General features: G+C 43.0%; 1 protein-coding gene across 1 annotated transcript in view; it reads left to right on the forward strand.

Moving 5' to 3' along the window:
- Nucleotides 1-21,534, forward strand: part of CEP95 (centrosomal protein 95) — a 96,683-nt gene that overhangs the window by 27,267 nt on the left and 47,882 nt on the right. Inside the window, exons 10-15 of the mRNA XM_030208432.1 lie at nucleotides 3,071-3,177; nucleotides 6,353-6,576; nucleotides 7,680-7,821; nucleotides 17,010-17,124; nucleotides 18,348-18,526; nucleotides 18,702-18,788. Coding sequence (XP_030064292.1) covers nucleotides 3,071-3,177; nucleotides 6,353-6,576; nucleotides 7,680-7,821; nucleotides 17,010-17,124; nucleotides 18,348-18,526; nucleotides 18,702-18,788 — 854 coding nt within the window. The remainder of the gene's footprint in view (nucleotides 1-3,070; nucleotides 3,178-6,352; nucleotides 6,577-7,679; nucleotides 7,822-17,009; nucleotides 17,125-18,347; nucleotides 18,527-18,701; nucleotides 18,789-21,534) is intronic.

The following is a 21,534-nucleotide window of genomic DNA, read 5'->3' on the forward strand; positions in this document are numbered from 1 at the left end:
TTGTGGTTTGAGTTTATTTTTACAGATTCAAAATAAGAAAACTGTGAATAAAGAAGGTGCCAAACTGTGAATACACGTTTTGCTAAAATAAGGGGCCCTTTACTAAAGCTTAACATGCGCTGAACGCTGTATGCCCTATTTTATGCCCACGGCATGCCAAGGTTTAGTAAAAGGACCCCAAAGTTTTCCAAACATTTCATGTAGTGAGCTAAAGTCTTTTTATTCTTGCTTTAGAAAGTTTACCTTGTTCTTCCTTCCAAAACTCTTCTAGCTCAGAAATGTATTCTCAGATGGTGTTACCCATGCTATTTATTTTGAGAGACATACACACAGATCTCTATATATATAAAACTCTACCCTCAACGTTCTATTGTCTGCTGACGTCACTGAAGCCAAGGTTCGTATGTTCGAAGCTCTGAAGCCACGAAAATCACAGTCTCTGGGCCCCGCCCTCGCGTCAAACGTTATGACGTTGAGGGAGGAGCAGATTTTCACCTCCAACGATCTACTCAGGCCACAAACTCCAGATTTCCACACTGTAGCTCTGCTCCGCCCTCGCGTCAAAACGCGATGACGTCGAGGGCGGGGCACGAAAAGCGCCACCCACACAGAGCTACAATGGAAACAGCAGCGGTGCACGCCACGAACCAAGTAAAACAGCGACGAGCCATGCAGCCATGAAACCCTTGCTAGCGCCCGTTTCATTGCGCTCAGAAACGGGCCTTTGTTTACTAGTTTTCAATAATAATCAAGTTCGAGGTCTGTAAATACACTTACCTTCCTTGTAAGTACTTTATGGTTGGCTGATTTTATGTCTTCGTAAAATGCAAAACCGTTACAGCTTCATTTTCTTCACTGACTGTGGGACATTAACTTCTTGGATATGTTGATATTTAGTTGAATCCATTTTTCCTTCTCTCAGCACGATATTACCTGTGTGTCTGGCTGCTATGTAACCCCAAAGCATAACAGGTCCTCCATCACCTTTTGACAAGGTGTGTTCCCCCCCCCCCCCCCTTTTTGTTTTTTTGTTGCTGTTGTTGTTGTTCAAATGTATCTTCTGTGGTTGCAAGGTTTGGTTTTGTTTCTATGGTTGCATCCAAACAGTTCGATTTTTGTTTCAATAGTCCAAAACACTTTCTTTCAAAATATTTTAGGCTTATTGAGGCCTTTTCACGGTCTTTAGATGATTGCTTTGTGATGAGATTGTAGAAAAGGTTTCCTCCTGACAATTCTGAGAACACACAGATTGTTGTATTGTGTCCAACTAGCTATGTAAGCCTAAGTTTTCAGCAGGTCATTTTTCTGTGTTTTCTGATTGTAGATCATACCAGCTCATTTGGTCTTTCAGATCTACCTTAATATCAACAGTTCAATGTAGCTCCCGTGTCTTAATGTTTGATAGTTCTAATTACTGGCTAGAAGCATTTAGAGATCTTTTTATGACCTTTTCCTGCTTTTTAGAGTAGATTTATCCTAATTTCAGACAGCTGTTTGAAAGTAAACAGAATTTTAACAAGCAGAGAAGACAGAAGGGTGAGAGTGTTTGTTCCTCTGGAATTGCCTTCACCTGACTAATTGAAAGTCTTATGAGCCTTTGAGGCATATTTTCAAAGCACTTAGCCTTCCAAAGTTCCATAGAAACCTATGGAACTTTGGAAGGCTAAGTGCTTTGAAAATATGCCTCATAATCTATCAAAAAGAAAAGAAAACAAAGACAAACCAACAACCATAGCAAAAAAACAAACAAACCCAAAATAAGCAGAGAGTGTAACCATTTGCAACTCTTATTCACTTTGTTTTCAGTCTGTTGATGCATAACTATTCTATTTGCTGATTTTTAATATTTGCAGGAAGATGTCATCTGTTCACTTACAGGCCAATGCAGAAAGCAACCGTGGGCTTCGCTGCAGGGTTGAATGCTAGTTGTACATGCAGAGAGGACTTGTGTACGGGTGTTGAGTTGCAGGGAAGACACAGCCACAAATTGTATTAAAATGTATGCTGATAAAGTTAATTTAGGTGTTATGCATGCTTCCCTCTTTTTAAAACATGTGCACAACGGAAGACATTTTCTGCAAGGGTCTGGGGTAGCCTAGAAGTGTTTACAGAGAGGATTTCTTGTCCCTCTCACATTAAAATGATGTCTTGTTGTACAAGCCCAAGGAAGCCTGTGCAAGTTTTAAAGGATGATGGTATAACAAACGTGTGCTTATCTGAACAAAACAAAGTGAAGTCATATATCGGTGCCTATTCTTCTGCACCTAAATATGAGCTTCTCAAAAGTGGAAACAATTTATGCAAGGCTTATATTTAGGCAGAGAAAAACAAGCACCGATTTGTGCTGACACTTTCATTTTTGGTTTGGACATGTGCACATGAAACTGCTCTTACTACAAAAACTTGATAAGTGTTTTGAAAGGCTTGGAGCAGACTTTTTTTTTCTTAATGAATAGAAGGCTGAACAAGTAAAGTCCTGATATCCTAGATGTCTAGAACTTCTGTGAAACTTCGTAACTGTAGCTCTATATTCACTGCAGATTTCAGTTTTGCAGGGAGGAAATTAGCACTGTGACTTGATACATAATTTGAAAATAATCTGACCTGCGGGCTTTGCGACAATTTTGAATGTGAAAGTACCTATGCTTTTTCTCTTTGAAACATTTTTTTTTAGGGGTTACAAAAATAAGTGTGCCTCACTTGCACTTGTGTTTTTGTGCATGTAGAACTTGGCTTGAAAAGTATGTGCAAAGGCTTTAAAATTCTGCAAGTGCACTTTATTGCTTCCCTCACCTTCACACTACCCGCTCTTCTCAGTGTTGCTATGTTTGTGCATTGAGGAACAAGGCATTGACTCTTAGCCACCTTGAAGAAGGGGGGAGCTCAGTACTGAGGATTCACAGGGTGCAGGGGGCTGTTCCCACTAACATAGATTGCTGTGAAAGGGCAGATGTCCACGGTGCACTGTGAGGAAGGAAAGCAGAAACTCCTAACATAACTAAAATTAAAGAGGAGTAAGCCCAGTTCCTTGTTTAAAAGGAAAAAAAACAACTTATTCTCTTGTTAACAGATGACTTGCCTGCTGGAAATGAAAAACCAGTATCCAAAGAGAACAGAAATATTCAACAAACTGTCGGCTCGCTGGAGGAACTACCTGGCACAGACAAAATGCCAGAAGTAAATGATCTTTCTTTTTTTGTTTTCTATTCTCACAAGCTGCTGGTCTCCTAAATGTTCTGTAAGGGCTGGTTCTGGGCCTCAGAGGATTCAGGTTTGAATCCCCCCATCCATATGGTGGTGAGCTAGGATGTGGACAAAGTAAACCTAGCTGTGGATGTGGCTTCCTTGTGTTTGGGGGCAGAAGGGAGGGGGGGTCTTGAAATGATTTGTCGCTTGAGGATGAATGGAATTGGTGGGCACACTATCGAGCTCATTTTCAAAAGAGAAAAACGTTTATCTCACAAAGACGTCCAAATCAGTATTTTTGAAACCTCTTTTTAGACGTTTTTTGTTGAAGTCCATCAGAAGGACGTTTAAATCTCAAGGGGGCGTGCCAGGGGGTGTGTTCAAGGCAGGACTTGGGCATTCCTAAGATTTAGATGTCTTTCAGCCATAATAGAACAAAACAAAAATGTCCAGGACTAAAACGTAGACATTTTGAGGTAGACCTGTTTTTATAACGAACAGCTGCAGTGGGAATTGAACCCACTACCCCAGGATCACAGTCCACTGCGCTAACCACTAGGTTACTTCTCCACTCCACACAAAAAAGATGCCCTTACTCCCCCAGTGGTCACTAACCACCTCCCACCCCCAAAAAATGTGATTTAAAATATTACTTGCCAGACTTTGATGTTATACTCAGGTCCATTAGAATAGCATGCAGGTCCCTGGAGTAGTCTAGTAGTGGTGTAGTGCACTGCAGACAGGTGGACCCAGGCTTCTACCTTCCTGTTAAATTTGTGGAGGAAACTGTGAGTCCTCCAAAACCCACTGTACCTACATATTGGTGCTCCCTTCACCTGTAAGGGCTATGGTAGTGGTGTACAGTTGGGGGTAGTGGGTTTTGGTGGGCTTAGCAGACAAGGTAAGGGAGCAATGGTGAGATGTGTACTTGGGGGCATTTTATGAAGTCCACTGCAGTGCCCCCAAGGATGCCCTATTGCTTTCCTGGGATGTCACTTTTCCACTATTCTACCTGATGCCAAGCTTTCTATTTTTTTTTAATAACATCTGAGCCTTGTGTCTATTGTTTATTAGTACATTTGAATTCAGATCTATAGATAAATAAGAGGTCTCATTACGTATATCTAAATACCAGAGTGCTATTTTTCCATACTTCATAGCAAGAGTGTACATTCCCTAATTACCTGTCCCAGTGCAACTGAAGCTTTTACCTCCTCAGTGCATGTAAATGGTTTCATCCCTGTGTGGATTCTCTGATGCCGTGTGAGGCTTTCTTTCCAACCAAAGCTTTTACCACACCCAGGACATGTAAGTGGTTTCACTCCTTTGTGTATTGTCTGGTGCATTGTGAGGTTTACATTCTGACCAAAGCTTTTACCACACTTAGAACATGTGAATGGTTTCACTCTATTGTAGATTTTCTTGTGTATTTTGGACGTTTTCCATTTGGACGTTTTTTTGTTTGAAAATGGGCCAAACAATAAAACGTCCAAATCGCAAAATATTTTTCCAAACAGCATTTTCAAAAGGAAAAGAGAGACTTTTTTTTTTGTAGAAAATGGCCTTTCCTGTTCTGATTTTGGACATTTAAAAAAAAAGTCCAAATTAAGACTTAAATGTCATATCCAAAAATGCCCCTTGTGCATTTGACTTGCTCAAAGTCACACGGAGAAGCAGTGGAAATTGAACCCATGTTGCCAGGAACAAAGCCCGCTGCACTAACCATTAAGCCACTCCTCCTCTGTTTTGGACGTGTTTTGTTCGAAAACGGACCAAAAAAAAAAAAGTCAAAATCACAAGACGTCCATATTATTTTCGAACACAAAAGATAGATGTCTTATCTTTTTCGAAAATGATCTTCTTTCCTGTTCAGAATTTGGACGTTTTTGTAAAACGGCCAAATTCTGATTTAGAGTTCTATCGAAAATGCCCCTCCACATCTGAGAGACTGTAGAGAAGGCAAGGGTAACATGGAATCAAAATTCAATAAGGTGGTATCAGATTTGGATTTGATAACTTTTGTAACTTTTTAAGGAGAAATACTGAGAGGTGCCTGAATCTTTTAATGAGCAAAAATGTGTAGAAAAGAGGAATACATATCCCTTTAATGTGATTTATTTCCTCTGTTGTAAAATGGTGAGGAGCCGTTGGTCTGGTTGCAGTCCTAAACTTAAATGTTTCTGGATATCTCAGGGAACAGTTGAGTCCACAGTAAGGCTTGTGCTTTGAGCACTTGCATCCTGTTTTGGCAGGAGGTGTATTAAATACATTTTAAAATATAAAATGTATATTTTGTATAAATTACAGATCTCTGAGCAATCACTATGCAGGTTGAGATCTTCTGTGGCACATTATGTATTCAATCCTAAGTTGCCAATGGGAATGAAAAGGGAATTTGGGTTTTAAATGGTGAGGTTTAAAAAAAAATTTCAGTTTTTTGATGTGCTAGACCTCACCATTTAAAGCCCAGATTCCCGTTGGCAGTATTGGATTGAATATATATTACACCACAGAAAATCTCAACCTTTATATTAATTGCTCGGAGATCTATGAGGCAACAATGGCTCAGTCTCCTTTTGCAACATTAGTATCTCTACTCAGTGTATGCTTATACTTTCTTGGAGCAGGCTGGCAGCCCTGATGTCACTGTAAAACTTCTGTTTCAAAACTCCCTCTCCTGGGCTGACCCAATGACTTGGCAGGTCATTGTATACTGCAAAGCATAAGGCCTGGGTCCATTCCAGCTTCGTGCTTCTCCAGTTATCTCAGGATGAGGATGTTATGGAGGAGATAATCGCAGCCTTTTGTTGGGGGAAGGGGGACCCACAAGGAGGATATGTGTTACTCAGTGGTAACACCTAATAACCAGACTTGGGGTTCATATTGATTATCGCACATATGTGATTTTTATGGCCCTGGCTGAAGTCTATTGGTGTATTGGTTGGGCTCATTTTGTTGGGGGGGGAGGGGTGGGTCAAAGTTACATAAATGCACCGGATCCTAATTCTGGTTCGTATTGGGCTTTAAACCCAAAAGAACAGGAGAAACTGCTGGGGAGGGCCCTGCCCCTTCCTGCATCTTCCTTCCTACCTGCCTTCTCCCAATAAAACCCTCCTCTGTTATTAATAAATTTGACAATTGCCCTCTTTTGCCTGGGTTACTTTAGAGCTCTTCAGGTGCTGCATTCAAGAGAGTTGCATTTCGGAGCCTGCCTGATGTGAAGCTTCTGACTTTGCGGAGTGATGTAGGAGAAAAGGATGAATGGGAGTCTATCAGTGAGGAGGGAGAGGAAGAGGAGGAGGAGGAAGATACGACCCTGCTGGAGCAGTCCACAGCATGGGAGTTACCCGAGAGGGCACCCAGCAGACAGCGGTCTGAGAATGAAGCCTGGTGCGTATTACATCTATTGCAGTATCGCTATAATCTGGACCAGGGGTGGGAGCATTTTGACTATTGCATTAGCAATCATGAAACTCTCTGGGAGGGGAAGGGGGGATGGCCTGCAAGAGCAGTTTCTTGAGTGAAGCATCTCACCACCTTAAACATTTTGTTTTGTTTTGTTTTTTTTTAAATAATTTTTGTTTTGTTTTGTTTGTGGAGGTGTCATCCTCTAAAGTTTCATGATCCTAATCAAGGGTTAAAGCAGTGGCTGCCTCATCCCTCCACACTCCTGCTTCTACTTCGATTAGTTACCAGTATCTGCCCCTTCCCAGCATCGCTGTTTCCAGCATCTTCTATCCTCCCAATTTATTCTTTCCTCTAGCAACTTCAGTTGGTTCAAGCAGTTGCGGAAGGTGAGGAGAATAAGAGTGGTCACTATATTTTTTGGGGTGTTGGGGGAGGGGATGGTTTGTGCTGCAGGCTGTATGAGATTGAGCAGTGGTTTGGCGGTTCCCCATCCTGGGCCAGAGACATTCTTACCAGTTACCAGTACTATAAATGCCCTTCTGATCAGAATTCTATAATAGAAGGTGAAGAGTATCTTTTCTCATATTACAAATGCATCTAAAGTGAACAGAAATACAGTTGTTTTATTTTTTTCCCTGTGTAGTTCAACTGACGTCCTTTTTTTTAAAATTTTTTATTAAATACTTTCTGTACCGCTTTAACTGGCAAGCTGGGCAAAGCGGTTCACAGTTCTAAAAACAGAAATTACAAGAAACGGAAAAGAAAGAACTGCAATATTTGATAAGAAAGAACACATATACCATTCATAATAAAAGCAGCAAACAAATCAGCTGATCCTCAGCTAGAAATGCTTGTTGATGGAAAAGTTTTAACAAAGATAGATATGTAGCTTAGCATTTGTTAAGGACTATCTTTAACTTTTTACGTGGTAGTCTAAAACTAGTGTCAGAGGTCAGGGTTTTATGCCTTTTTTTTCTTCTGTTTCACTGTGGCTGAATTTAAACATTTTAATCTTGTGAGGCAGATGCTGTTGGTACATTATTACCCTTAAATCTTTGCAGTTCACTGTCTTCTCTCCTTTCTAGCTCTAAGGAGTGGGAAGAGGACATTACTGCTCTGTTTGCTGACGAGGCACTTTCCCACAGAAGGGCTCGCTATCTGATGTCTGAGCAGGAGCTCCGAGAGAAGTCAGAAAAGCTGTCTCAGAGGTTACAGGAGCTTGATTTAGTAAGTGCTCTAATAACTGTTGTTGTGGCCTCAGTAGAATTCTGGTAGCAATTTAATGTTAATTGGTGGCTGCAATGTTGTATTTTAACAGGGCAAGTAGCCAAAATCTGACCATCATGGTAAAATGTTCTTGTATCAGTGGCATAAATACTGCCCAAGCAGTACCCACAGACCCCAGAGGTTCCCAAACTTATTCAAATTAATTTCCCAATTTGGCTTTAGCAGCAGGACAAACAGTTTCTCCTGCTGCTATAAGACCCTAGTCTTGTAAAGGCTGTGAAATGAAGCACTTCCTTAGCATCCTATCAGACCAGCCCAGACCAATGGGTTTTGTCTGTCTACCAGCAGATGGAGACAGAGAATGAAAATAGTTCTCAAGTGATTTGCCTTTTATGGGTATTGTACTGCATAGAATGTTCAGCATTTCTCCGACTCTCAAGCAGATGAATGATGGGCTAAAAGCCCTGTTCCTGACTTGGTTTCTAACTAGTTTCAGTTGAGCTTTAACTAACCTTTTTGGAGTTTTTTTTTTTTTGCTCCTGATCCAATTTTATGTTGAGTCTCGGTTGAGTTTGGAGGTGTCTATTTGACTTGTTCTCCTGAACCAGCTTCTCAGCTGTGCTTCTTGAGTTGGGGGTGCTCTCCTGAGCTTGTTCTCCTTACCCAGTTTAATATCTGGGTGGAATCTAACTGAAACCAGCTGTTTTGTTTCCGGCTGAAACTGAACCTGCAACCAGAATCTGTGACTAAGAAACCACCTAATAAAACCTTCCCTGTTCATCACATTATGCAGGAATTAATTTCATTAAAACTGGATACCCTAGATGCATAATTAAGTGGCTCATTCCATGTCCAAGCTCTATCTTCTGCCTGAAGAGAAGGGCAAAGAAAATAACTATTCCTCTTGAAGGTGATATGGCTCTTCAGGATGTTCAGAATCATAGAATAGAGGCTTCCTTGAAATTCTACTTTTGAAGTTGCTTCCTTGTGTGTCCAAGCTTCTGTCTGTAGCTCTTATGTTGCCAAAGCATGCCTATGCTGGATTCAGAAAGTGCATATTTCTGATCAAAATGCTTCCCTGTCTCCTCAGATTTCTGAGCTTGAGCCTGGCTTAGCTTATTTGGCTGATGTTATCCCTCAGCATGGGAAACTACCACTAGCAGTGTTAGTGAGGCGACTTTTATGGCTCAGGAGCTGAGCTGAGCTGAAAATGCAGCATCCAAAAATTGTTCTTAAACTGTCTGGGGATAAGTTATTGTTTTGAAGATCTTGAGAAATTGGTAAAGGATTGAGGAGAAAATTTTATTTTTTCACTCAATGAATAGTTAATCTGTGGAACTCATTGCCAGAAGATGTGGTAAAAACAGTCAGCATATCTGGATTTAACAAAGGACGCCACAAAAGAAACTTGGCCATCAACAGTGCTATACAAGAAGAACAACAACCCAGCATACCTAAAAATAAGGAGAGAAAATTATTGTCATCAATTATAGATATACAAATAGCCCTCCCTTCCCCCTCAATGGCATACCTTACAATTAAGCATACCCGAACCACATATAATGAAAATAACCAAGAACTGGAGGTCTGTGTTCTGGTTGTTTCAAAGGCCCCATTTCCGGAAGAAGCAATCCTTCTTTCATGGAGATAAGAGGGGTTTGGGGCAACTCTCTTGTTCCTCTAATCCTTTCCCGACTTCATAGAGTTGGGACCCAGGTCCATTCCTCAGAAACCTTGATAGGTGGCTGCTTGTCAGTTTCTTGCTGAATGGACCTGAATTACGGCAAATCGATGGGTTCTAGAATTCATTGGAGAAAATTACAAACTGGAATTTTCCATGCCCCAAGCAGACTTTTTCTTAGAATTGTCTTTAAGAGTTCTGCACAAGCAGCAGGTGGTAAATTCCACTTTACAAGTCCTAAGTTTAGGGCTGTAACTTCAGTTCCAAAGACCCAATGGGGTCTAGGAAGATATCTTCTGTAATATTACATGTCTATTCTCTTATATATCTCCACTATTCATGATGTATTGTAAGCCACATTGAGCCTGCAAAGAGGTGGAAAAATGTGGGATACAAATGCAATAAATAAATCTTTTAGTCTCATGAAGGTCATCTCAAAGCCTGCACCTTGCCATTCTTCGTCCTGCGATCGAAACAGTCCCTAGCCTGGAAGTGGTATCATACAGGTCATAAGTATTAGTGGTCAGATGAAAAGTAATTTCTTCCATTGCTGATTAAAAAATGCGAAACTTGGTCAAGCAAAGGAGAAGAAACAGCTTCCAGTGCAGAATACAGTTTAGAATGCTGATAGTGTGATATCTGCAACTGATGTTCAGCATTTCTGGAGGCAGGCATAGCTCCTGCAAAAACTTTGTGGCCAACTGCATCTAAAAACTTTGGATCTTTCCCAGGAGGAAACAGAGGATGAGACTTCATAGACGTAAAGCACTCTGGGGATTCTGCTCCCTCACCAAAGGTGGCACAGAAGTTGGTATTTGAGGCTGTAATAAATAAGTCAATTTATCACAGCCTCAAATACTACTACTTATCATGTCTATAGCGCTACAAGACATATTCAGCACTGTACACTTGAACATGAAGACACAGTCCCTGATCAGTAGAGCTTACAATCTAATTAGGACAGACAAACAGGACAAATAAGAGATAAGGGAATAACTAAGGTGGAATAACTGAGTGATGTGGAAGCTGGGTCTTTTCATGGTCTGGTGCAGGCTGAACTTTGTATTTCATATCTAGGCACATGAAGTGGACTTCTGAATGTAGGGATTTTGCCATATTTTAGTCTGCAGGCCTTGAAGAACAGAATGAATAGGGACCGCCACTGGTCCAGAGGGAGAATGAATAGAGGTGAAAATTCTTTGAAGGTCCTTTTTATTCATAGTACTTGCCTGAGCTCCCGAAGCAAGATCTTTTAGCAGCTTCTGAATAAATTTATGACGTCCTCAAGTATATCTGTCTTTACTGGTTCAGCGTTGACATCTACTGCAGGGTCAGAAGAAAGCATTTCTGATGGCAGGTCAAGTGGAACAGGTTGGTCCTCCTCAGAGGAGTAAACTTCATAGGGTAAGACTGAGGAAAATGCCATTGCTGAGAGGACAGAGCAGGGCTGACTTGGGAGCATTGAAGGAGCTGGTGAGAGTGTATGCGGCACTGGCAGTGGAACTGCTGACTCTACTGGAGGTAGAAAAGAAGCCTGCATCAGAAGTTGTTCCTGTTGTAACATTTGCTGGAAAAATTGGAACAGCAAGTAGGCCACCTCCTGTGTGGGTGATGCTGACTGGATAGGAGAAACTTGCACAGTAGCTTTCTGACTGATAGGTTATAAAACATGGAAAATAAAATAAGATGATACCTTTTTTATTGGACATAACTTAATACATTTCTTGATTAGCTTTCGAAGGTTGCCCTTCTTCGTCAGATCGGAAATAAGCACATAATAGCACATTTGCTTATTTCTGATCTGACGAAGAAGGGCAACCTTCGAAAGCTAATCAAGAAATGTATTAAGTTATGTCCAATAAAAAATGGTATCATCTTATTTTATTTTCCATGTTTTATTTTGTTTGATTTCTATTGATAACCTTAAGAGTGGACTAACACGGCTACCACACTCCTCTACTGACTGATAGGTGAGTCTAAATGTTTAGTTTTGCTAACCTTTTTTAGTTCCTTTTTAGGTGGCTGTAGCAGTATGTCCTTCTGTGCCAACTTTGGTGAGGGAGTAGAATCCCTGGAGTGCTTTATTAGTGAAGATGTGGTGACTGGTGGCTTTTTCAGTGCCGTAACTGGCACTGTTTGTGCTATCGAGGACTGTTTTGCTTGTTTGACAGGCTTCTCCTTTGCATGTAGTATTGTGGTCATTATCTGAAGCGAAAGACCCATTAGGGGAGAAATTATTGGTCCCGGGACCCGCTGGTACTGCTTGAGAACCTATTGGGTCTGTCTGCAGAGCAGCTGCACTGATAGAAGAGCCCGCCGGTACCTTAAGAAGGCCCTTTGGGTCGGCACATATTTGCTCCATTTGAAGAGGAGATGAAATTACTACTACTACTACTATTTAGCATTTCTATAGCGCTACAAGGCGTACGCAGTGCTGCACAAACATAGAAGAAAGACAGTCCCTGCTCAAAGAGCTTACAATCTAATAGACAAAAAATAAATAAAGTAATCAAATCAATTAATGTGAACGGGAAGGAAGAGAGGAGGGTAGGTGGAGGCGAGTGGTTACGAGTCAAAGGCAATGTTAAAGAGGTGGGCTTTCAGTCTAGATTTATGTTTAAACTTTTTTATTGACGAAATGCACAATACAATGCAACTTGGAGACTTCATACAGCAAGGTTCAGTATTCAAATCAGCATTGCAACAACATATGTATCTGCATCAATCACTTATTCCATTTTCTCTTCTCTCAACCCCCTCCCCTCCTTGCATCTTTATATTTCAGCAATTGTTAAATAAAGTCATAACATTACAACGATACAATGGAACCTTTTGATTTGGCAAGTGTACAATTGTGAATCAACTACTATTCTACTGTGATGTAAAGTGATCAGCTTACCGCTCCAAGTAAATACAGAGCTCCATATCTAATTATCGATCCTACTCCTCAATACCCTCTTCTTCACCCTCCTCCCACTATTCCCTACTAACCCCCCACCCCAACCCTCTTGATTAACTCATATTGACACATCCCAATATTATAATGATACTTGGCTCATTTATAAAGTATTGATGACCAAACTTCGGCCTCTCTGTGTCATTTTTTCCAGGTAACTTCCCCATATTTTAAGAAACCGTATTTTCCTTTTGTACTGTCCTTTAACTTCTTTCGCCTCCCACACTAACAATTGGGGCACCCTGTTACGCCAATGCCAATAAGGTGGCGAAGTGGCTACGGTCCAATATTGCTTAATACATTTCTTCGCTTTCAGTCTAGATTTAAAGGTGGCCAAGGATGGGGCAAGACGTAGGGGCTCAGGAAGTTTATTCCAGGCGTAGGGTGCAGCGAGACAGAAGGCGCGAAGTCTGGAGTTGGCAGTAGTGGAGAAGGGAACAGATAAGAAGGATTTATCCATGGAGCGGAGTGCACGGGAAGGGGTGTATGGAAGGACGAGTGTGGAGAGATACTGGGGAGCAGCAGAGTGAGTACATTTATAGGTTAGTAGAAGAAGTTTGAACAGGATGCGAAAACGGATAGGGAGCCAGTGAAGGGTCTTGAGGAGAGGGGTAGTATGAGTAAAGCGACCCTGGCGGAAGACGAGACGGGCAGCAGAGTTTTGAACCGACTGGAGAGGGGAGAGGTGACTAAGTGGGAGGCCAGCAAGAAGCAGATTGCAGTAGTCTAAACGAGAGGTGACAAGGGTGTGGATGAGGGTTTTGGTAGAGTGCTCAGAAAGAAAGGGGCGGATTTTACGGATGTTGTAAAGAAAGAAACGACAGGTCTTGGCAATCTGCTGGATATGAGCAGAGAAGGAGAGAGAAGAGTCAAAGATGACCCCAAGGTTTCGAGCTGAGGAGACAGGGAGAATGAGAGAGCCATCAACAGAAATAGAAAACGGGGGGAGCGGGGAGGTGGGTTTGGGGGGGGAAAATGAGAAGCTCGGTTTTGGTCATATTTAATTTCAGGTGGCGTTGAGACATCCAGACAGCAATGTCAGACAAGCATGCTGAAACTTTGGTTTGGATGCAAGGTGAGATATCAGGGGTAGAAAGGTAGATTTGGGAGTCATCAGCATAGAGATGGTAGGAAAAGCCATGGGATGAGATTAATGAACCAAGGGAAGAAGTGTAGATAGAAAAGAGGAGGGGGACCAAGAACAGAACCCTGAGGTACGCCGACAGGCAGAGGGATAGAAGTAGAAGAGGATCCACCAGAGTGAACACTAAAGGTGCGGAGGGAGAGGTAGGAAGAGAACCAGGAAAGGACAGAGCCCTGGAATCCAAGTGAGGACAGGGTATTGAGAAGTATGCTGTGATCGACAGTGTCAAAAGCAGCGGAAAGATCAAGAAGAATGAGGATGGAATATTGACCTCTGGATTTAGCCACTAATAGGTCATTGGAGACTTTAGTAAGCGCAGTTTCGGTTGAGTGGCGAGGGCGAAAACCAGATTGTAGTGGGTCAAGAATAGCATGTGAGGAGAGAAAATCAAGGCAGCGGCGGTGAACAGCACGCTCAAGTAATTTGGAGAGAGAAAAGGAAGGAGGGAGATGGGTCGGTAATTAGAGGGACAAGTAGGGTCGAGTGAAGGCTTCTTAAGGAGAGGTGTGACCACAGCATGTTTAAAGGCAGCAGGGACAGTCGCAGTGGAAAGTGAGAGGTTGAGAATGTGACAGATAAAAGGAATAAGAGCAGGAGAGATGGCATTAAGAAGGTGGGTGGGAATGGGATCAGAGGAACAGGTGGTACATTTTGAGGAAGAAAGGAGAAGTGTAGTTTCCTCAATAGTAACTTCAGGAAAGGAGGAAAGGGAATGAGGGGAAGGAGAGAGAGTGGAACGGACTGGTGGAGGGGAGAGGTGGTGAGGTAGAGACAGCAAGGTTTATCTTTTGAACCTTGTGAAAGAATTCAGCAAGGGTCTGAGGAGATAATGAAGGGGGAGTTGGGGGAGGGGGCACCTTGAGGAGAGAGTTCAATGTGGTGAAGAGAAGTCGAGGATTAGAGCCAAGAGAGTTGGTCAGTTGGATATAATAATCTTGTTTGGCACGTAAAAGAGCAGATTTGAAGGAGGTCAGCATGAACTTAAAGTGTAAGAAATCAGCAAGGGCCCGAGATTTCCGCCAGAGGCGTTCGGCGGAGCGGGTACAGGAACGTAGGTAGTGGATATTAGAAGTCAGCCAAGGTTGGGGTTTTGTACGCCTTACAGGGCGGGTCATCAAAGGTGCAGAGTGTCTAAGGCAGAGGATAGAGTATTGTTGTAAGAAGAAACAGCCTCGTTGACAGACGTGGATGGTGCCACAGTAGAGAGGAGGTTTGAAACATGGGAGGATAGAGATGAAGGGTCAATATCGTGAAGATTCCTAGATAAATTAGATAAGATAGGACGGGACTGGGAGGGAGGAGATTTAAGTGTGAAAGTTATAAGATGGTGATCAGAGGAGGGAAGATCAGAGGCAAGGAAACTAGAGGGTGAACAGTTGGAGGAGAAGATGAGATCAAGACAGTGACCATTTTGATGAGTGGGGGAGGTGGAGCATAGTTGGAGATTAAAGGAGGACGTTAAAGCGAGTAACTTGGAAATAAAAGAGTTGGAAGGATCATTAGCAGGAATATTAAAGTCACCAAGGATGAGAGAGGGGGAGGAAGGATCATGGAAGAAGGCAAGCCAGGCGTCAACGTCACTGAGAAAGGATGAAAGGGACTTATCAGGGGACGATAAATGATCGCTATTCAAAGAGGCAGAGGAGAGAAAAGGCAGATAGAGTGGACTTCAAAGGAGGAAAAACAGTGAGATTGAGGTGGAAGAAGGGGTTGAAATCTGGAGGAGGGAGAGAGAAGTAGTCCAACACCGCCCCCCACGGCCAGCAGGGCGAGGAGTATGTGAAACTAGATAACCGCCATGGCACAGGGCTGCGACTGAAGCAGAGTCATCAGGGCAGAGCCAGGTTTCTGTTATGGCGAGCAGATGGAGGTGACGTGAGATAAAGAGGTCCTGGATATAGGCAAGTTTGTTACAGATAGAGCGGGCATTCCATAGGGCGCAAGAGAAGGGCTGAGAAGAGGAGGGGAGTAGAGAAATAGAGATGAGGTTAGAGAGGTCGCGGTGAGATCTGTAGTTGGGATAATAGTTGGTGAGGGGGGCCAGGATTGGGATTGATATCACTGGCTGAGAGTAAGAGAAGGAGTAAAAGAGAGCGGAGGAGAGTAGGAGAGGTGTGGCCACGAAGGCGTTGAAGGCGAGAGGTATTTAGGTGGAATGGGGAAGGCAAAATGGATGGAAGAAAGAGGCGGAGATTAAAAGCCAAGAGGGAGGAAGAGGGTAGGAGAGAAGGTGAGGTGATGAAGTCGATGGATGGGCAGTGAGTTCCTGTAGCAGAGAGAGGTAGGGGGTGAGGGAAAAGATTAGGAAGGGACAGGGCTAGGAAGAGAATGTGAATAGGGGCCATAAATGACTGAGGTACTTTAGCAACTGGGAAGAAGATTAGATGTAAAGAGAAAAATGCCCCGGCACACGGCACCTAGAGCGGAGGCCCTGAGTGGATCGGAGTGGACCTGGGTGTCACCCCGGAGAAGGCTGTAAGGATATGCAGATGAGCTGCAAGTCCTCCAGAGCACCTGAAAGGCAGCCAGTGGTAGAGCTGGGCACCTCTCAGCTGAGGAAAGGCTTACCAGGGGTTAGGCCGAAGCCAGCATTCCTCCCCCTGAGGGTCGCCTGTGAGCATGTCCATAGTGGGAAAGGAAAAACTGGGGATTTGAGGTTCGAGCACGAGGCGGGAAGGTGTCGCTCTATAATAATCAGCTTTAAGGTGGGAGAGTGTGTCCAGGCAGGCACCCCACAGCGGGGCTACCAGTGTGCCTGCATTATTCTCCCCCATGGAGAATGTATATTCTCCTTCCTTCCTTTTATAAACTTTATGAAGAAACTGAAAACTTAACTTTGTTTTTTTTTTGTCTCCGTTAACATTTGCAAACTCTTTCAGCGGTTGTTCAATGTACTACAAAATTTATAGAGAAGGGCAGGTAATTGGACTGATCTATTGGGACTAAAGAGAAAATTAGTAGTTAAGAACTAATTCTTTACACATAAGGTCCTTTATTATTGTCTTTCAAAGTAAGACGTTTCAAAAATATATGAAACTAAACAAAATATATAAAATATATTTTAGGTATTGCTTGGAGTCAGTAGATAGACATCTTTCTGATGGACTTGTCTTTCTCTAGAACAAAATTTGAGGCAAATGCAATCAATTTTTAGAGTTGGATTTGATGGTACTGGGGCATGAAAAACTCGGAGGGACTTCAATAAGATTTCTTCAAATTCTGTCTCTTTCTCCCACCTCATTACAAGAGCCACTTAAACCACTGTTCAGACATCTTTTTTTTAATTTATAAATCAAGTTCTTTTTCCCAAATCACAGCTTGCAGTGGGGTACAGGATTAATTGTATAGTGAAATTTCCTAACCAGATAAGTACCCAAACCTGATCAGTAGCTGCTTTCCCTTGACAGATGTTAAAGAGAGCTCTGAGTGAAAAGTCCCAAGTAGATGAGTCCAGAGATGAAGATAAACTGTCCCAACACAGTGATAGCTTCATGGAATATCGAAGGCAGAGATACCAGCCAGGTGAGCTGCTGTGGACCACAGGAGCCCAAGAGGACCACAAGAGTTGAGATATTGAACTGAAATTCCAAGTGATTCACGGGAACTGGCTATAGCTTTCTGACATCTCCTGCCCCCAAGCTACAGGCCTTTTTATTTTTTATTTAGATTTAACTTTTTCAGTAGTTAACTGAAGGTGAGCTGCATTTAGGTCCCCAAAGGCATTATAATGTAACCAGTGAATATTTTACTGCTTGCAGTCACTGTTTGTGTGTGTTGGGTTTTTTTTTAAACACAGACTGTTAGACTAAATTTTAGGCCCCTAATATTCAGCAGTGCCACTGAATATCCAGACTCTGCACTGGCCACTGGCTTGCAGCTTGTATGTCTATGGGCAGGCATGATATTTAACCCTCAACCTTGGTAGTTAACCAGGTAGTGGGCTGAATGTAGAGTTAAGGTCAGAGTCCCTCCTGGATCCCCACCCAAGAGCAATCCCCGATCCTGAAGCTGCCAGGTGGTCTAGGGGTTGTTAGGGCAGGAATGAACCCCAATCCTGCAGGCTCCAACCTTAAAGCAGAGACCGTGACCTCTAGCGGCACTCTAGATGTGCAACCTAGGCTGTTGCACATTTTTACCATGATGATAAAATCTAGGCCAAGGTTAGAGGTGTCCCAGAAATAGATGGGTGAATTTTTTTTTTATAAGGAAAAATTATTCCCCCACTATAAATATTGTGTCACTTGCTTTGCTTTGAAGTCCTGTGGATGCTATAGAAATGCTGAGTGGTTGTGTTGGAGAAAGTGACAAACCGGTTTTTAATGAGGGTCTTTTTTAGATAATAGGCCCAGGGGAACAATGAAATTGCTCAAAGCACTTAATTTTCTCTTGAAGTGAAATGGATTCGAGATTGGCCTGTGTTTAGTTGGCGTGAGTATATTTATATTAGGGCTAGGTAGTGATAAAACATTGAATTACAAGGTGGTAGTCTGTGAGGCTTGTATTTTTACAGAAGTTATGCACAATTTCATTCTGCTTCAGCTTGCCTACTGATAACCAAATTATCGTGCAGGCTGATCTGCTTCTGTGTATGTGCCTGATACGGCAAATTGTGAGGTATGTTGAGGTCATGTTAGTTTTAGTTTTTATACAGACTTTTGTCCTGTGATATGTTGGTTGTGATCTAAGTTTCTATACTGAACATTTTTGAAAGCAAACTCTTCTAAAACCAAACCTGTCTTTCACAGCTACACCCCATCGGAAAAGCCAGCAGAGCCGAGCTCGCTCTCTCTCTTCCTCTCCTCCTCCTCTAGCCTCCAGATATACATGTCGCACACAGTTTGAAGATGTCCTTAATAAGGATGCCAGAGACCAAATGGGCAGAGTGATGCAGAAGGAACCGGATCAGCAAAAGATCAAACCACAGGTAACTCTAGCCCATTCCTTGCTTTCTTTCAGGGACAGTAATTTAAAATTTATTGTGCTCATAAAATGGCCAACTGTACTTGACCCAGAACCAAGAGTGGTGCTTCTGAGACCAGCCAGCTACCCTGCAGGCATTGTAATCTTATGACACATTCTCTGGTCTCTGCTTTCGTCAGGTAATAAGCACACATGAGGAACCGAAGAATTACAGAGATACTGAAAGAGTCCGGCTGTCCAAGCTGAAAGAAAAACTTCACAAAACTGTAGGTGAAACAAAAGACTGACTTCTGAATTAAGGATTTTGTGACTGTCTGATGCTGAACATAGAAAACGTTAGATGCTCTGTGTCCTCTCTTCCCGCACAGGAGACATAATTGCAAATTTCTCCTCTGCATTTCGTGAAAGTATTGAGAATTAGTGAAAAAGTTCAAGATCAATTGTAACCCCCTCTCATAAAGGGGTGGGGATATGTAGCATACATAAAGGTGGCAGTAAAGCCCTTTCCATGGCTGGCTTACTAATGAAAATGTGCTCATTGATAATTGCCCATCCTGTTGGTGAGTAACAATACATGTGCTTTTTAACCGTGGGAAGAAGAGGGGAGCGAGGATTAAGAGGCATTCTTAGGTTTGAGGTGGGTCAGTGGAGGGAAGTACAGCATAATTTTGAATAATCAAAACTAGGACTGTACACTTAACGCATTTTTAACACAACACATTAAAATTTTAACTCACATTAACAATTTTAATGTGTTAATCACTTTACACTCCTCCTTGCCTTTCTACTTATGTCTCTCCCTATGTCTCCCAGTGTCCTCTTCTTTCAGCTTTCTCCTTCTCTCCTACTTCCGCTGCTTCTGCCCCGCTTCCTTCCTCCCGCTCCCAGCTTGCCTTTACTGTCTGCAGCACCAAGGAGGTGTGCAGCACTAGATGTACATTGCTTCTTTCGAGCTGGAAGCCCTTCCTCTGTACCTCCCACCCCTTTTGCCAGAACTTCCTGTTTCCTGTTGGCTGGACACCACAGAGAGAGGGTTTCTGGCTTGAGACAAGTGACAGTAGAGGCAACCAGGAAAGGTTGGGGAGAGTTAGATGCGAAATGCCTGCGTGCAGGGAGAGAGGGGAGGCAGAGAACGATGCTGGGACCTGTGGGAGAAAACTGAGAGATTGTGGGGTGGCTGGTGGGGGGGGAAGGAGAATCTGAGATGCCAGAGTGCAGGCAAAAGGGAGGGGAGATGCGGCCAGACAAAGATGCCAGTATCTGAAATAGGGAATGGGAAAAACAATCAAGGTAGATTGTGCCCATGCAGGGGAGGGGATGGGAGGGTAAGGGAAGGGGGTGGTGCCCTTGGAGGGGGGAAGGAGATGGCTATAGAGGGTAAGGGAGAGTGTGCCCATAGAGGGAGGGGAAAGGAGAGGAAATGGTGCCCATGGAAGGAAGGGGAGAAGAGAGGAAATGGTGCCCATGGAAGGAAGGGGAGAAGAGAGGACATTGTTCCCAGGAAGGGGAAGGGAAAAAAGAAGACACTTGTACTTGGGCAAAAATTGGATTTTGACCTGCTTAGTTTTATACACTTGGATTTGTCTCAGTAATTGATCTGTGGGGTTTACTGACATGCAGGTGGCTTCATCATTTACTCTAAGGACAGCAGTACTGAAATGTGCTCACTTTGTGCCTGCTGGCATGCAAGCTTGCTTTTTCAAAGGGAGACTCTCTGCAGAGTTCCTTCTTGAAGGTGGAGGAATCAAGTGGAAAGGACATGTGGATTTCAAAAGGAAATACCCCTTATCTGCACCAGATTTGAGGAAATGTGTTTGTCCATCTACCAGCAGGTGGAGATAGAGTACAGAATTGTGCTGTGCCTTGTAGGATCCTGTGCAGCTCAAACAGTTCAGTCTTCTTCTGTCTCCAGCAGGTGGTAGGTGTTTGCTGTGCTGCTCCAAGCTTAAATTGGTATTAAAACTTCTGATCCAGGTGATGACTGACTGTTTTTTCAGAAGTTAAGTTGGACAGCCTCGGTATTGGATTTGGCTGCTACCTGAATTCAGGTCCTTGGGGAGTACCTGGTGGTGTTGGGTCTCCCCGCATCTCTCTGTGTTTCTTCTGCTTTGCTTTTATCAGTTGCTGACAAGTGAGTCTATTTTGCTCAGAAGAGAGCTTTCAACTCATTCAGAACCTACCAGTAAGACTTAATTGTACCTGGAGGGGGAAGGCTGTTGCAGTCTTTGAGCCACTGCTATGGCAATACCAATAGAGTCTGTGAAAAGATGATGTTCCTGTTGTGGAGCACAGCTCTCATCTTTGGGTGCCTGTTCTTGCTGTGCAGTTAAACACAGCAGAGACAGCCCTGAGGAAGAGACTTTGTTGATATTGTAAAACCCAGGTTTCTCTACCTTCATCTACTCTGGCTCGGCACTTTCTTTTCAGTCTGCCCCTGTTTTGTCGGGCATAGACTGTTTTCCCAAATTATATCCTTTCTCTTCACCAAGCATATTTATTGAAAAGGGGTCAGCTATAGTCAGACCTCAGAGCCGTCTCATCTAGTCCCTCCTAAACGCCCTTGCATAGATCAGCCCATCATTTTCTATGGCTGAAGAATTGGCCAGCTGATGCCCAGTCTAAGGGTCATCATAGTAAGCTTCCTTTCAGGGGTGCTTTTCTCTTTGGGGAGGATTTGAATAAGATTGTTAAGGATTTGTGGGAGTCTAAACCTCATAGGGTTCCCAAGGACAAGCCAAAATCTTTTCGAAAGCTGCATCTTCTAGACCAAAGTTTAGGAATGCCAAGAGATATTGGTCGGGGCATTCTGGTTATTCTTGGTGGCTGTGTTTTTTCAAGGGAGATTATCCTCCTTTCTTTCAGACAAGAACTGTGGTTCTCAGTGGTTGCACCCCAACAATGCCTCTAGAGCGGACCAGTGATGTGGTCCAGGTCCACTGCTTGGGAACCGAGATAAGTCATATCTGCTGCTTTTTCCAATAGTGGATCAGGATAACCTCAGACCAGTAGCTC

Source organism: Microcaecilia unicolor, chromosome 6 (assembly GCF_901765095.1).
Source record: "Microcaecilia unicolor chromosome 6, aMicUni1.1, whole genome shotgun sequence".
NCBI lineage: Eukaryota > Metazoa > Chordata > Amphibia > Gymnophiona > Siphonopidae > Microcaecilia > Microcaecilia unicolor.